We start from the raw sequence: 18,285 nt of genomic DNA on the forward strand, positions 1-18,285 counted from the left end.
GCCCTGGAAAGTCTCCTGCTGCATTGAGTCTTAATATGTAATAGTGCTTATATGGACTGGGGTTCAACCCCGAAGAGAGCTACAAGACAAAATGAACATATCTGAAGCTTGCAAGTAGTTTGAAGAGCTGTATGGTGTGGATATCATGTAGGTATCTTCATGCCTAGCCTACACACAAGGCTTTGAATAATGAATAAAGAACAGTCATCTTACCTAACCGTAGTTCTCCAAAGTTACCGCCTCCGATTTTTTTGCCAACTCTGAAGTTAGGTCCAACCATTAACACTCCTGAACTTGAACCAGTTCCACGTGGAATATGGCCTGACCTCCCAGAAGTCCGTGGGATTCTTTCATCTGGCTTGTCCTTGTCTTTTTTTTTATTATCCATGTCAAGTTTACAGTACTCCACTTTTATTTCTTCCTCTTTTCAAAATCAGTATAAGCAAACTCCAGTTAGACAGTGTGAGTATGCAAACATCACCAGCAGAGCGCCCAGCTGGTTACTGTCAGGAAGCAGTCAACAACAGAGCATTCATCCCATTCGTGAAGTTGCTTTTGTGGTTTTTTTTTTTCCCTTGGTAGTATCTGCAGCGAAATGTATCTCCAAAATGTACGCAACCAGCAATATTTACTAGCATTTACAAGAACTCTGTTAAAGGAAAACAAAGTTATTCAAGACAGTAAAATCCTTGTACAAAGTTACATCTTCCTTTAATGTGTCATACACTTAAAATGTAACTATTATTTGCTTTACAGATCTTCTATGAAGTACAACCGCATAGTTAAAAGTCTGTTTCCAGTACACAACTGCTACAGATATTGGTGCAACTGAGATGAGCTAAAAAAAAAAAAATAAATCTCAAGGCTCTATATGAAATACCCTATAAAACTACTTCCTGACTGTGAACAGACGTAAAATTGCTATTTAAACATTCATTGCATCTAATGCCAGCTCTGCAAGAGACAACAGTTCACCCAAGTAGTATCTATTTACCAAAGGAAATGCTTAAGCTACACAGTTATTTATGTTACTGAAAGATACTTAAAGTGAAAATGATTCCATTATCTTTTCTGAATTAGTTTGAGATGCATGATTTATACACTTATGACAAGGACACTACAATTCATTCAGTAACTTGTGGAACTTGAAAATGTATTTACTCAAAATATTTATTCTCTCCTGCCCCATTTAATTAGGTCATACATTTGCTTTCCCACTCCCCCCATCCACCATTCGGCATCATTGCTCAGACACTAATTCCAACAGTTTTTTCAGAAAATGCATGTTAACTTACTACTGCAATAAAGAATTAAAGAAAGCTTTCAGCTTTATCTGGCCTCTAAGAATAGTGACTGGTGTTTTCTATTTGACAACAGTGGTTTTAAAAACAAAATTGAGAATATTGGCTACTACACAGCCAAAACTTCAGGGAGATTTAAATACCTGTTCACAATTATTTTGCTACAGTTGCTTCAATATTGAGAATACATGGCAGAACAACAAAACATCCCCTGAAACAAAATAATGTACCTAGTGCTGTTTATACAGCCTTTGTTAAAGATGGTCACCAGGAGCTTATTTTCAATGGTTTGAACTGAAGATGCTGTAATTTCTCAAACCCAACTATCGTGAAATAGAATTATTATTACACACATTTCAGCTTATTACCGTGTCATAAAAATCAAAGAGCCAGCAGAGAAAAAGTCATAAGAGAATATGAACAACCACCCAAATAACTGCATCTGCTGAATCAGGGATACTCACAGAACAGCTTTAAGTAGATGATGTTTAAAAAATCACTAATCAAGAGCTGACTAAACTTCTGCTGAACAATGAAGAGCAAGCAAATTTATTTGGTGAAGAAACATGATTACTATCAAAGGGGAATTAATGACTTGTTTCCAGAACAATGACAAAACACAAATATGGGTTCCAATCCAATTAGATAAGCCTAATGCAACAGAAAAGTACGATAGTAAGTAATAAATGTAGAGGTATAATGCAAGTAGATGCATTTAAGAGAAATAATAATACAGGCACATTTGGCTGCAATGTACTCTTGCAGGCTCAAGTGATGTTAGATATCCTAAAGCAACGTTCCAAGCCAGCGACCTTGAACTAAAGAGGAAAAATTACCTTTAGTAAAGTAACACACTTCTGCTATGTATCTGGTCATCAAAATGCCAATATCTTAACTGTGGACATCAAACTAGTGTTCGTCCCTCCTCCCCCTCATCCCCATCACCCAGAGAAGGGGTTGAGATATATGATCTTTACAGATCTCTTCCAGTTGTGGTTGTACCCAGGTGGGCAGCTGAACTCCACCACAGCCACTGCCTCACTCCCCCTCCTCAGAAGAGGGGAGAAGTATGCTGGAAAAGAAAGAAAAACTCACAGGTTGAGATAAGGATAAGCTAATTAAAGGGGAAAGGAAGTGGGAAAAAATAAGCAAAGGCCACATGGAAGCACTGAGAGAAAATAAGTATGTTACTCTCTACTTCCCATCACCAAGCAGGGTTCAGCCATGTCCTGGGAAGCAGGGCCTTGATACGCCTAGTGGTTGTTTGAGAGGACAGACATCTTTATAACAAGAGCCCCCTCTTTCCCCTTTCACATGTTTTATTGCTGAGTGTGACACTATATGGCATGGAATATCCCTTTGGTAAGTTTAGGCAAGCTGCCACGGCCACGTTGCCTCCCATCCTCTTGCCCACCCTCCTATAGCCTTGGTGGGGGTTGGACAGAGTCCTGATGCTGTGCCAGCACTGCTCAGCAACAGACAAAACACTGGTGTGTGATACCTGGGCTGTTTCAGCTATACATGCAGAGCGCAGCACGGTATGGGCCGCTGCAGGGAAAGTTGACTCCATCCCTGCCAGACCCAGCACACCAACCCAAACCATTCTACGATTCTCTAACCGCTTACCAATTACCATCACAGACAAAAGATACAACTTGCGAAAAATTAATTTATAGCCAACTAAAAATGAACTAAGGTGGTGAGAAATAAAAATTCCTACCTCCTGCCCCTATTCTTCACAGGCTCAATTTCACGCATTTGTTCTCAACTCCTCTAACACCTCACCCCACACCCTGAGCAGTGCAAGGGGCTGGGAAAAAGGTCCTGTGGTCAGTACACAGCAGATCCTCTCTGCTACTCTCCTCCTCACATTTTTCCTCTGCTCCACTATGGGCCCTGCCCATAGGCAACAGATCTTCAAGAACTGCTCCCACATGGCTCCATACCACGGGGTCCATTCCCCAAGAGCCAACAGCTCCAGCACAGGTCCCACAGGCGGCAGCTCCCCCCTTAGCAGCGAGCAGCAGTCCCCCTGCAGCCCATGGGTCCCACACGGAGCAGATCTCCACGCTGCAGCCCCTCCGTGGAGGAGCCCCCGGTGGAGCAGGTGGATGTGGCCTGGAGGAGGCTGCGGCCCACGGAGAGCCCCCGGCTCGGAGCTGCAGCCTGTGGAGAGGAGCCCACGCAGGAGAACTTCTGCTCCGTGCCTGGAGCACCTCCTGCCCTCCTTCTGCACTTGCTGTCCACCTTCTTGGTGACTGCAGGGCTGTCTCTCTCACATTTCTCTCGCTCCACTCTTCCTCAGCTGCTGCACAGCAGTTTTTACACATTCTAAAACGAGATTTCCCAGGGGGGCACACACACTTGGCTGCTGGGCTCAGCTGTGTCCTGTGGTAGGGTCACTGGAGCTGGATGGAGCAGCTGTGTCCAGCACAGGGCAGCCCCAGGCCTCTTCTCACAGAAGCTACCCTGCAGCTATCTGCTGTCAACGCCTTGTCACAGATAACCAATACACTTACAAAAACAATGTTCATGTCTTTCAGATATGTGACACTCCAAAAAATAAAGGTGAGTAACTGCTTTCTAAAGCAGCAAGCGCTTTCAGTAGAAATAGTCTACCACAGAGTTTTCAATTTCATCTACTTCCAAAGTTTTTTGTATCCACACACAGATTTTGCCAGGTATGCTGCTTTACATAAACTAAAATTAGCACCTTTCATCAGATTTCCGCTAACTGAACACAATAAGATCATTACATTTTTAGCACACTATGTCAGAAGGAAGACACTTATGCATTCCTATCAGAGTTTCTGCAGGATACAATACTTGCTAATAAAATAATCTGCAGTTAACTTGACATATGGAGATCACTTCAACTTTCACCACACAAGTTCCTGTACAACATTTTATGAAATATCTACCTTAAAATTACAAAAGACATTAATGGTTTTGTTTGTTTTTATTTATATTGCACTTACCTATGAAAGAATAATGCTGCTCATGCCAATCTCTCTTCTTCATCATAATGCTCCTTTTTTAAAGGAAAAGCACTAAAAGGAAATATATATATGCAGCATTTGCAATTACTTTGGCATTCAAATAGTCCTGATGTAGAATGCGTATAAAGCATGTTATGGGGTTAATTGCATTAGTCTTCCCAAACTGTTAGAGAAGACCCAGAAGACTTTTTCAAAGACTCTACATAATATATAAGGCTTGTCTGCAACAAAAGCCATGAACAACAACAAAAAAAAAAATCAAAATTGTACTGCACAGCAAGAAAAAATAGCTATTAGTTACAAATTAAGTCTTCAATTCATATAGATGGAAGATAGAAAGTGAAATGAGACTGTAAGGAAGCAATTAACTGTCATAGAAATGCAAAGTTAATATGAGCTAATAGAGGTCTTATTTATTTGATGGAATGTAACAAATATTCCCAAGCATTGTAAAGAGATCACCTAAAAAGCGGGGAAAGGAGTGATAAAGACAAGCAAGAGTAGTGAAAGCAATAGCTAGACACATTTCAGCTGACAGAAAACAGTCTTACACCTTACACCTGCTGAAGTATAAAAGGAACCTAGGATTCAGTTTTAGAAACAGAAATTAAAATTGACAGTAAAAGACAGACAGGCTTCTGGTCCCTGTCAATATACTGCTTAGATTTAGAACACATGGTCACATCCACCCAATAAATATAAAACTAGCCATTAGACTACAGTAATGTAATCCTGAAACAAAATCCCCATTTTAAGGAAGAAGCATATGAGAGCAACTGCATTTGCTGGCTACACAGAGAATTACATACTTCTGCCAATACTGCTTTACATCGGCTGAAGTATGAAGTCAAAGGCAAAATTTAATAGCAAAACTAGGTTGACCACCATGCTGGAATGGCCATACCAACTCTGAAACTACAGTAGTTATTCCCACTAAAAGAGGGTTTGGCTCTGTGCTCTGCACCATGATAGGAACCTGTTGTTATAGTTTATCTACACATTACTTCTTTCAAACTTTTTGCTCTTGATGTTACAACTTCAATAATGTTATATCTAAATACAATAGGTGATTAAATGTTTGTTCACCAAAGTCAATGCAAGGATTACAAAGACCATTTCCTAAAGACTCTACTGTCTATAGTTAGATGATCGTTTCGTGATAGTTCTCAGCCTTCTCTTCAAATATTTCCTTGAGAGAACATTTTTACTCTACAGAACTGCTTTGCGCATTGCTGATTTGCTTGCTTATATAATCAACAAGGAGTTTCCAACTCAGAAAACGCAGCTTGTTTAAACGCTTGTTTTGCACACTCTACCAAACTAAATTCTACATACACAAAAAGCTGAGTTTTTTAATGAAACTACACAGATGTACACATAAAAATGAGCCTCAACTCACCACTACATTCATATTTTTTTTTAAATTCATGTTTTGCAGTAGGATAATCTGAAGAACCCAGAATACTGAAAATTCCCTAAGAATTGGACATACAGAAACTGGAAATGAGCAAATATCTCACTTCCAAATGAATTCACTGTGGGAAAAAGTTCTGTATTTTTTTCTTCTGACAGATCATGACCTTTGAACTACTTACAAGTATGCACTTAAACATCAAAAGAAAACAGTTTGAAGAAAAGGTACTGAAACAAAACACTGTAATACTATACACATGCTGAATAAATGGATGAGTTAACAAAAAAAAACGGTCTGTCTTTTGTTGCATTATACACTCAGTATAGTCAGCAGCTTTGCTGCTATTGTTCCAAGTTCACACACCACCCAAAAGGAACACATCATACATTAAGCAAACACATGCTGGTACAGAAAGTCTGAAGCAAAACGATCCTTCCCTGAACCTACACTGGAGAAATTTTAAGTCCTCCTAATCTTTTCATCCTTGAATCAGTATTCATAACCTCAAAGCATTGCAACAACAGCTATGAGAAAAAAGGAAATCATGCAAGGCTACAAAAAAAAATGATCAAATCTCCCAATCACTTGTATTAAAAGTTCTCATTTTTCAAGTTCACTGGAAATGACCATCAGCTGTTTAGGTTGCACCACTACGAAAGATCTCACACTAACACTCAAACAATTTCTTTCACATTTACAGGTTAAAAAGAAAAATCTCAGACTCACTCAAGAGAGCCAGCTGGGCTAACAACTTTAAAGTGCCATTAAATTTTATCACCACTGGGGTGTTTCTAATATCTTGCACAGCCACACTCAACAGAACATGACGTAAGAAAACACTGCTCAAAGTCAGTTTTAGGGTCAAAGTCTAATCACGGCCAGTGTCACGTTGCTAAAATTAAAATTCTAATACAGGGGTTGACACTCAAGAAGAGCCTACAACCAGAAAAGAGTTAGACATCCCTAGATTACAGGTGCTGCAGCAGCACCACTGTAATTACATGCAAACTTACACGTTCTGAGGTGTATGCCAGAATATTCTCTCTCAGATACACAAATCACCTTTAAAAGGAAAAAAGCAGCCAGAAAGTTTTTATGCTCCAGATCTACTCTTTAATAAAAATATTAAGTGAACACCAAAGCTGCTAAAAAAAATTTCCCTGTCAGGAAATAACAAAGTTAAATAAAACAAACAACTGTCACTTCTCCTTTAAGTAGCATAAAGTTAAATTAAACTATGTAAGATAATGCATAATTGCAGGATCCTGTATCAGTGCTAGTATCAGTACACTGACATTTTCCCCCAGTTTTAGAAAAAGCATACAGTAGCAGAAGAGATAGGGAGAAAAAGAAAAGACTCCATGAAACAAAAAGACTGTAAAAAGCACTTCATGTTTAAGCGCAAAGCATTTGAACGAACCACCCAAGCCGCTACCATTTTCATGTCTTCAGTTTTGCTAGTCCCTCAGAATTCTTGGTTCACAGTACTTCCACTCTCAAGGTCTCATGGTTGTTGTTGTTGTTTTGTGGTTTGTTTTTTTTTTGCCATTTTCATTAGTCCAGCAGCAAAGCTCCTCCTCAAACCTTCCAGAAACGTGCAGAGAAAGTTTCTAATGCCTCTGATTTCCAACAGTGTTCCTCTAACATTACATACAGCTTTTATGAAATAATCCACCTACTCAGTAGCCCTTATTTCAAACAAAGAACAGTCCTGTTCAATTTTCAGTCTTCACCTAAATGTTACAAGTACACATAGGCAGACAGAATAACAGAATTTCACTCAACAAAGCTCCTTCAGAAGTATTTAATAGTACCAAAAAAAAAAAAATGTAATTTATACTACATGTCAGAAATCTAGATCAGATTGAGAGCTCCCTTGTGAGGCAATCAAAACACCATTCAAATATCTAATAAGCTATTTATAGTATTGTTTTTACACATTATGGAAAGATTAAGCTCTTCTTTCTAGCCTAGCCCTGGGATGACTGCATCATTTTCATTCATTTTTATAAACATGTCTCCGTACAATAGAGGACATCTGTGAAATTTCAAATTCACAACAAAAAGGTTCACAACTGAACAGCCCTTGAAACTTAATTTTCTTATATCTTAGAAACTTTTCTAAGAGTTTCTAAGCTCCAAAAACTCTTGTGACGGTATCTAAAAGGAAGAATAGCTCTAAATTGATACACAATTTACTAAGATTCAATTTTTACTTAAACTGAAAACAATCTAGTTATTAAACAGTGATTTTTTAAATTTTATTCCATTGAGAGAAATTCAACTCTTCACATGGTCTTCACGTGACCCATAAAACTAGAGCTGATGTTCCTACAGCTTATATTAAAAATAATTTCAGTTATAACTGTAGTTTTCGTTCAAATAGATGCTCATAATATTGGTACTACACCACTTTGCCAGTTGTTTATCAAGCCCCCCAAATCCCAGCCTGCCATATACAAACCCTAAAAATAAACGTTAAAAAGTTAATTGCATAACTCACATGAACATATCCAATCTGATTTTGACTTAAGAATATTATTTCTTAATTTTCCAAATCACAGAAGTAAAGACAAAATTCTTAGACAACTCAAAGATAAGGTACTGAAACATTCAGTATATAATTTCCATATATGCTACTTACTTGGAGATGAGCTTTGAAAAACAAAAACCCATTTCAGAACAATTTCTCCTGGCAATTTCTTTCTCCAGCTATCAAAATTGCTGTATCAAAATTGCTAACTACTGTATCATTACACATTTCTTGGATAGCACTGTCTAAAAGTAACCTCGACATAATGGAAACTTACTCATCAGTAACTTAATTCGATCATAACAATGTCATCTACTTGACACACAAGGGGAACAACAGTCTAACTCTTGCAAATCTAATATAGCCAATCTTTTTGTGTGTCATTTTTTAAAACTCTTTAAAAATTTTTTTTTAAAGTTTTTTTTTTTAAGTTAAAAAAAAACTTTTTTTTAAGCTTTAAGACATCTTATTTCTTTAGAAAACAGACTAAAGGTTTTTGGAAGAACATTCCAAATACTAACAATGGGTCATTCTTAGAGCTGAAAGTCAGAAAATTTAAAACAAACATCAAAAGGACATTTCTGGAAGTCAGAGATATTTATCTCTGTTTGGTAAAAGCTGCAATTAAATTTAACCGCTTGGTCTTCCCGTTGGCTGTTGATAACATTCATCTCTACCCAGTTACTGTTACCCGTAAACTCAAGTTGCACCACTTGTTCTCTCTCCAGATTTAGAGATGCTCAGCCTATTTAAAGAAAATGTTGAACAGAAGTAAAAAGTGCAAGTTTCATAACCTGCTCCTGAGAACCCACTCCTAGAACACTATAATGAGTATCGTTTGTTTGAGGCAATCTTGAAGAGAAAGAATGGCACAATATTTTTTACTGGACTTCCTTTTTTTTTTCTTCCCCACCAGTGTAACACATTGTTTTTCCCAGTCAGTGTAACACAAGTAAGAAAATACAGGTTCAGGCTGGAATGACACATACCTCTCATGATCCTTATCAGGCCCCTGACAGCAATCTCTACAATATTACTGCATCTTCCAGAGACTACTGCACAGTTGTTTTTTTTTTTAAACGATATCTTCATTTACATTGATATCACCTACATGTAAACTGACATACACAATACCATAATCATTTGAAAATAATTATCAACTCCATTTTAAGATATTGGAACTTCTCTAAAGCAAACCTTTATAAAGTTATAAATAATTAATAAAATTATACCGTTACATTAAAAAGCTATTGAAACAAAAAGCCTTTCCTATTGTTACATATAGAAATGCTAGCTGCTCCATGTAAGGCCACATATAAATACCTAAAATGGAAATTGCTTAGTGTCTTAAGTCAAAATGGTACTTGAGAGATTTTCTGTGCAAAACAGCACATTTTTTCAATAGTACTGTCTTCTAGGCTGCAGAGGTGGGTCATACACTGGACTAAATCACAAATTCTAGCATCACAAAGGTAATCTGCCAAGAAGCCCCTACCTCCGAAGAGCTACAGTAGTTTTCTACAAAAATATATCCCAGGCAGCCTTCCAAACACAGCAGATGAACACTTACTAGCTAATTAACACCTCATGCTCAAAGAGGAGCCAAACCCAAAAAGGTCAGTTTTAAAGCTACAGTACAGACAATCTAAGTCTGAAACGGTTTTGGAAAATACAGTTAGGCAATATAATGGCTCAGCATGAAGGCTCTCCTCTCCTGCTGCATCTGGCCACAGGTACCTGCTGCTTTAACTGCTTAATTCACAACAGACTCTGAACTTAAAGCCTGCTATAAAACCATTAAATTCACTAGCCATGCAGAAAGTACACAAACTCACTATTGAACAGCAGCTAAATTAACTCAGGATACATAAGAAAGAGGCAGAGCAAGGGAAGAGGTACAAAACTGAGCAGGCAGGAATGAGCAAGGAGAAGAAACACCTGGCAGTAAAAAGGAGGACTCTTCCAGCAGCCAGACATTAAATCAGACCAAGCACCCCGCATAATTTCAATAGCTGATGTTTCACAGTAAACTTAGGGCATCTTTCAAAGAGAAAATGTTCATAGACCTCCATAGGCTAATTACCACCCATACAGTACTGTTACCTGTGACCGGTTCACCTACTTACTGTTACCGTACATAGTTTACTGGCTTCTCAGAAATACTCAATAAATAAACATAGAAGTTACAGTGTGACAAACCACACACTTCACCATGGAATCCAGGCCCTGCTTGTCAGAAGACACCACAGGATTTTTGTACCACTAAAAAGGACATTAGCTTCCATTCTTATATTCCACATTCTCACCAGCTTAATACTTGAAGCTAACATTGACAAAGGGCATGAACTGCCACCCTGGCAGTTACACCCCTGCAATCTGAAAAAATATCCACTACAGGAAAATTACATTACATTATCAACAGATTTTAAGTAAAAAGTTATTTTAAAAAGTCTTGGTATGGTAGAAGTTGAAGAGGGTAGTAAGCTTAAAGGGAAGATCGTAAAGCATTCATCTGTATTTTCTGAATACAGATGAGTACTCTACTACTTACTAGAAGTTTCAGAAATTCATTTAAAACTACTGCTTTCAGAAAGGTAAGTCATCAAAATCATAACCACTCCTACAGTACAGACTGGTATTCTCCCTATTCTCCTAACTTCTGACTTATTTAAAAAAAAAAAAAAAAAAAAAAACTATTGTGCTTTTATTTACACTAATACTTAGCTTAAATAAACACACATTTTCTCCTTCACTGAATTATTTCAATTGCAGCACACAAGTTCCCAGAATCCCAGTGATATTATCTAGGATGCTACTCAGAACTAAGCATAGAAAAACAAGCTCACAAACAGCAGACTGATTTCACTGCACTGGTTCTGCAGCAGCCTTGAGGGAGTCAAAGCATCCGTACTGCCAACAATCTTCAAATTAAGGTTTGCAAGAAAGTAAGACGATCATATAAAACTTACTTTTCCGTGATTTACTAAAAGGTAAAGACCTATCATATCGAAGTCACAAAACATTTCAAAAGAATGTTAAAGGCCCAGAAACAAAGCAAACGGCACGTTGCAGTTCTTAATGCTTCTGCCTACCCTTCCAGGTTGGATTCTCCTTGAGAATATCCCATCCCATTTTCACTGCTAAATAACTCTCACGTATCATGATCCGTTTAAGCTAATCTAACGAGTCAGCCACGGAAAACCACTGAGCCACTCCCCCTCTAAGCTCTGCATCAGCTTCTCGCAACTGCGGGTTGGGTAGGACTGAGCAAAAACTCCTGCAATTAGGTTCTGGTTGAATCAGTGAGCTGTAACTGGAAAATGACACCCCTTAAAACTCCTTCCTCCCGTGATTTGCCTGTGTCATCAATTGATTTATTACCCATAGCCATTTCAAAACAAGCGGTTAAAAATAAAGACCTAAGGAGAAAAAAAAAATATAGGTATTTCTTGTTTAAACAGATTGAAAAAGTTATATTAGCCAGTATAATTTATTAATATAAATCAGACAATTAATACAGCCAATCAATACCTCATTCTTTATAGAGATGCTTTGTATCATTACACGATACTTGAGAAAAGTAACAACTAACACTTCCCTATTTCTCACATTTGACCTATTGTTATCTCAAAGTCCAAACAAAATGAAATTTATCCTGAACACCAGGATGCTTTGTAACATTTTCTTTGTTAAAGCTCTATTTTAAGACAAAAATAAAGATGCTAAAAATACTTGTCACTTTCCCACTTCTAACTTTCAAACAACTCAGCATAGTCACTATATAAGCATAAACAATCTTATTTTTGTAGGATGCAACTTTGCAGGTGTAGCTGGTACACTAAGTTTTACAACACTATCAACTCCATTAAACCTGTTTATTTCTAGAAGCTACATGATTGATGAAAAGTGAAAAAATTAGCACTGTAAGTAAATTCAGTCCTGTTAACTGCATGTTAACTGGATGAGAAAGAACTCTTTTGCAGGGTCAATAATTTTTCTTGTGGGGAAGAACAACTTTAGTAACGCTATTACGACAGTGCCTGCAAGTCTTCAGAGCACACAGGTTGCATCTCCTAACTAATCTTTAAAACCTTCATCCTGATCATGCAGGATACAGAAGATGTGACTGTATCAGAGTTGTACAAGTGTCACTGTATCAGAATTGGTAGTTGTAGATTCTGAAATTCACTTACATTTTATCAACCAACACTGCTATATTAGCAAATCAATTTGATTCAAATGTACAAGTAGCAAGACAAAAGATTCATTTCTTTAGCTGAAAATCCACTTCTGCTAATGAACCCCTCCGCTGTTTACCAGCTTATTTCAGACCAGCATAATACAATACCACTTATTTCCATTGCGATTGCTGTTTCATTTGTTGAAACTTCTGCATTAAGAAGAAACTGAGAGGAAAAGGATGTTGAGGGCAGCAGAACATCTCTTAAAATTTAGTTAACAAAAAAAAAAAAGGCTCCGTTTGTTTTTTAAAAGAAAACTGCGCTATCCTCACCGTGAGCTTTACCACCCCAACCCTGCTTAGGATAACCCGCACCTGCTGCACAGTTATCCGCAGCGCTCAGAGGGCGCAGGTAAGTCCTTTATCCCCACAGCATGTGCTCAACAAGGCGCTGCGCCCACGGCCAGCCCCCAGCACACACCAGGCAGCGCTCGCAGGGAACGTTTCAGAGGAAAACAGGAAAAAGAAAAAATTACAAATAAGCCAGGCCGACAGGCAGGGCAGCTCGCGGCGGGCGACTCACCGGCGAGGCTGAGACCCCCCCCGGGGCAGGCGGCGGCAGAAAATGGCCCCCGGCCCCGGCCCCGCCGCGGCCCCGGCACCGGGCGGGCGGGCGAGAGGGCGGGGCTCACTGTGGCACCTCCCGCCCGTGCGGCAGGAGATTGGCAGTCATTCCAACCAATCGAAAGGAGGAGAGAGTCGGGGCCCGCTGAAGGGCGGAGGAAGTAGCCAATGAGAGAGGGCGTGGGCGTCGCCGCTCTGCCGCTGCCTGGGCAGCGCCGGGCCGTGAGGGGCGGCCCGCGGCCCGTCGCGGTCCTAGTCGTCGCTTAGACCGAAGTTGGCCCGAGGCTCCGCAGAGTATAAGACTTCCCATAAAAATGATCTCTGCGTTTTCACTGGGAGACTTAAAAGTGTGTTTAAAAGTTCGTTGAAAGCCCCTGTCTCGGCAGGAGGAGAGCGGGTGGGAGGAAGAAGCGCTGGAGCCCCTGCCAGACCCTGGGCATTGCTTGCCCAGACCGTTTTTCAGGGTCAATTTGGAGCGTGCTGCATCCTTCCAGATCCTTCTGGAAGTCCTTGTGGAACAAAGAATTGAAGACAATACAGCTGAGAGAGGCCTTAAGAGCGCTCAGTCCTCTTTCCCCAACTATCATAACCTAGCCTCAATGGGCGTCTAACTCCCTTTGCCAAAAAAACTCTAGGCAACCTGCGCTGTTACACCCAATAAGAAAGATTTTATTGTGATCTTGCAAATTAAACCCACTGTTAATTGCATTTATGCTAACCTTTTTGTTGTGTGCCAGTATACAAGGTGGACCTTGGTAACATTGTCGTTCATTCACAGAAGTGCAAGTCCTGTGAACAACTCCCGTCCCATGCACATTGCCATTTCTCCTTCAGGACGTCTCACTTCCTCACAGGAATTCACCTGGTTTTTTTCATCTCCATGTAGCGTGCAGTGCCCACAGACAGATCTGTACTTTGCTGTACAGCAAGTTTTCCATCTGTAAAAGTTGGTTTTGTTAAAGAGGAATGGGCATATACTTACTAAAATTACTATTGCAGGATCCCGTCAGACACTTAAGCTTTCCACTCCTGTAAGTGGCTAACCAGAGACAAAAGTAAGCATGGTATTACTGTGATTCCAGATTTGTTTTGCAGAATCTATCCTCAAATTTGATATCAGCCTTAATCAGAAATGGACATATTCTCACAAATCCTAATATTGCATTCCCTGGCCTTTACTAAAGAGCCTATTGCAACCTATTGATGTGTACAGACTTACTGATGTATACAGACTTCTGTATGTAAAAGCTGTAGGGGCTTTTTGCAGTAAAGTTATCATTTCTGACTTCAAAAATTAAATTCATTTTCCTTTTGTTCAACTCAGCGTATTATTTAATAACCTTCAGTACTACCATTTAGCAGAAGAACAAAGGCAAAAGGGAAAGATGTCTTCCATATATCGGAAATTTGAAGAAAAAGTGCATCTGTTGGGGTGGTTGGAATTATGGTCAGTGCTGAACAAAGCAGATAATTGCTATGTATAAAATGTGTTTGCACTCTTAGTAAGAAAACACAGGCATAGCATACCATCAAGTACACAAAATCAGAAAGGAATGCTGTGGCTTCAGCTTTATAATGTGAGGTATGCACGAACAAATGTTGTTCCAAGTGAACAAAAAATTAGCTCAAGTGTTAATACTAGGCTGAACGTTATTGCTGTCAGGGAATCTTTCAAAAACTCCTGTGCACACAGCAGAATAACAGAGCTTGTCTAATACCATGCCTCTTAACTTTCCAAAGCTTTTTTTTTTAAGTACTTTATGATAAATTTGTTGAGATATTTCATTCCCTGCGAATTTTCAACTTTCATTTTAATATCTATTGTTTTGCAGTGAAAATTCAAAGTCTATTTCTAGTAGCCTACACAATTTCATTTATGCAGTGTTTTCTGATGAACTTAATTTCACCATGGCATAGAGGAACACTTAATTATCAGATACTATTAAATTTAGAACTTGTGCTGAAAGAGCCCACAGACATAACTTCTGTTTTTTCAGCGTCACAGTTCAGATTTCCCTTAACAACAGCTATTCCAGATCTCTAAGATCTTTAAGAACTTACTTATTTTCACACACATGGAATGGATAATCATAATATTCCTCCTTCCATCCAATATTTCAAGTGCACTTTGAATTCTAAATAGTGTTGTTGTTGTTGTTGTTTTTCCAGTCTCTTATGACTTGAACAAGCCAAGCTCATTTAGAATGATTGCTCTCACTGTGGTATCTTGATCACAGTACTTTCTGCCATTCAGAATCCTGTAACTTAATCCAGGCACTTAAGAAGATCTCACCACCTAAAAATAGAGTTAAACAGGCAGTAATACTGCTGCAGTAAATTAATTCTTTCTTATGGATCTTCTAAATTCTGTTTGGCTCTAACTTTTAGCTTAAGTTTTATTCTTCTGGTTCCAACTATGCAAAATGAAAATCCCTGTAATGTAAGTAAGCTACAGAGTCATGAGCCAGCTCTTAGCTCTTTGTGGAGAGACAGTGAAGGAAATCCGTTTCTGGCTGATGTAAATGTGTTTTCCCTGTACAAACAGGGAAAACAAACAAAACTGGGTATTTTTCATTTGTTCTAAAGTTCATGCAGTTTGGCAGCACTTGGTGTTTGTGAAGCAGAAAGCCTTACCTGGCTGGACTTTGCAGATTGGGGTTGAGGTACACGTGTAGGTTCCAAAATTTTAGAACCATTAGGAGCAGCGTATAGTCCTCAGTGTAGAGAACATACCAAGGCACCTAGACATAGCACTGTGTGAGAGAAAGGTTGGGCTTGCCTTCTGCACTGCATGACTGGAGCCCAACAAAAACATACGAATTCATGCTCTTGTTGGTATAGTAATGTTATTGCTGGTGATGGTGGCAAAAAGCATGCCCAGTTTGAGAATCCCTGTAATACGTCATCCTTGTTCATCATACGACATTAAGCAGCTGACAGGATGTCTGTGCTTTAAGTAAAAAAGCAAAAGCAGACTTTGGCTGCTTCATTTGAGCTACATGCATACGTTGTTTTACTTTTTCTCCACAATCCTGAAGTTCTTGGTTGAACAGACTTCTTGGCAGTTTGCTGTTTTCAATTTTTCTTTAGAAGAACTGCGGATGAGAAAGAGATACAGAAAAGTGGTGTGCTCTGGCTGATTCCTTCCAAACTAATGGACCACAATGAGCTTTTAAAAGCTTGTGGAAATCACAGTTACAGAAAGTTCAGAAAGAGGACATGTCAATCTTCACTGGTGCCATTTCAGCACAACTGCGAAATTAATTTAATTATTAATGTATTTTAAAGATTTTTTTAATAGTTTTTTTTTTCAATAATGCATACTTTTGCATATTTTCTTTACCTCATTTATTGTTTTCAAAATGTTTCAGAAATGTCTCAACTCCGGCTGGCTGCAAGTTGAACTGGAAAAAAGCAGAAAAACTGCTTCTATGATATAAACATACACAAATTGTTTGAGTATTTGAGGTCCTGCCTCTTTGTGTTTATTTTTCTGTCTTGTAAAGTAATAGTCTGTGAGTACAAATAAACCATTTATGTGTTTCAAGCTATTCTGCAATATTTTGACTTCTTTTCATAAAAGCAGTTAGTCAAGTTCTAGGATTTTTTAAATGCTGGATTTGCTAATACATCCCAAACTGTGTAATAAATTGTACTTCTTTCATATGCCAGCTGCTAAATGATTAATGAATTGGCATCACCGGCATCACTGGTATTTATAGTAATTCCTAATCCTTTCTCTGGAAGAAAAACAGTGAATACTCCATTGCTTGAATCTAGATTTTTAAGCTTTATCTCCAATACACTGTCCTCAAATCCTGTTCTCTAATTTATGAGTTATTTGAATTCTACCTTAGAAAATCAACAGTAAATTAGTCACAAAGCACTAATTCTTAGCACACATTGTGCACTAATGAAGCAACTCTTCTGTCATGCAGAATGTAAATTTTCCAGCCATTGTTTTAACTGCTGCTCCTCAATAACTGACTCACCCACTCTGCCCACTAATCATTTCCAGAATAGGTTACATGAACAACAAAGCAGACAAGAAAGGTTTATTAGAAGCAGCTGGCAAAAGTGCAAAATAAACTTTTTTTTTTTTTTGGTTGACACTGCTGCATCCCCCTCATCATCTACTATATCTTTTAATCTTTCCTATATGTCATTTAATGGCCTTTAATGTTTTCCAAAGGAAATTCTACCACTGTCTGTATTTTGTCTGCTTCTCATGAAACTTTGCCTGAAAGATGTGACAAATTTTTTCACAGTAGCACCAAGTTACTTTGTATGCTATTATACTGAATGTGGTCCAAGGTCACCAAATATAGTAGGGGGTAATTTAAATGCAGAGTATGTGGGGAAGCAGAACTGTACTCAGAACAGGGGATAATTAGCTTGCTGAATGATTGCCACTCTCTCCCAAAGCCAATTACTTTTCTTTCAATGTTTTGTAAGATTATCAAGAATACTCTGTTACTTCTAAGGAGAACGTATTCTGTAGTCTCTGTAAACCAGCTTTCTTGCACACATCAAGAGCTCCCTCTATTTCAACACAACAGCCTCCTGTGTGCCATCTTTCCGTAGGAAGCCCTTGGACTCTGTATCTACCACTATAGTGTGTATACCCTAATTTAGACTGTCCAATATGATGAGTTTCTTTTCCTCCTTTACCCTTACGTACCAAAATCTATGTCATTTGTGTGCCTTGTTTACCTTCTAGAAGACATTTTCCAACCTTGTTCTATCTACAGAGTGTGAGTACACTTCTATTTTGACATTTTTATCAAACCAGCTGTTTGATTATTGGAAAAGCATGAAGGCGCTTGAGTTGTGTCACTCTGCTAAACAAGCTAAACAGATTCTACAGGATTTCCATTTTCATTGCAACTCCTTGGCTTTCTAGTTGTCCACCTAATCAATAGCATTCTGCCCACCGACATTTAAAATGTTTCCTGAAACTGGGGAACTGTTCAAATACAGAGCTAACAGACAGATTTATAACTCTGCTACCTAGACCAAGGTGGAGGTTTTGTTGTTGTTATTTGTGTTTTTGTTTGTTTGTTTGTTTCCTTGTTTTGTTTTTGTGTAGGATAAAGTAGAGAATTCAATGAAGATTTGTGTCCCCCTATAAGGTGCTGACAGAAATGGATGGGACTGTATAGTTTTCGTTAGATAGTTAAAGAGAAGCGAATCATATCTGTCATCACAAAAGTCTTAGCCTCATGTTAGCATTA

At 38.6% G+C, this 18,285-nt stretch overlaps 1 protein-coding gene across 19 annotated transcripts in view; it reads right to left on the reverse strand.

Moving 5' to 3' along the window:
- The window catches only part of CSNK1G3 (casein kinase 1 gamma 3), a 79,127-nt gene extending 65,990 nt beyond the window's left edge, over positions 1 to 13,137 (reverse strand). For 2 of the 19 annotated variants that reach the window (XM_080573683.1, XM_080573682.1), the window contains exons 1-3: positions 13,011 to 13,119; positions 4,280 to 4,351; positions 214 to 649 (exon numbers count right to left, since the gene is read on the reverse strand). In XM_080573683.1, coding sequence (XP_080429809.1) covers positions 214 to 388 — 175 coding nt within the window. In that variant the 5' untranslated portion in view covers positions 389 to 649; positions 4,280 to 4,351; positions 13,011 to 13,119. The other 17 variants (XM_080573684.1, XM_080573700.1, XM_080573697.1 and 14 more) reach the window with 16 other exon arrangements.
- Positions 13,138 to 18,285: the final 5,148 nt, after the last annotated feature.

This window comes from Anser brachyrhynchus (genome assembly GCF_964034855.1).
Source record: "Anser brachyrhynchus genome assembly, chromosome: Z".
NCBI classification, from domain to species: Eukaryota; Metazoa; Chordata; class Aves; order Anseriformes; family Anatidae; genus Anser; species Anser brachyrhynchus.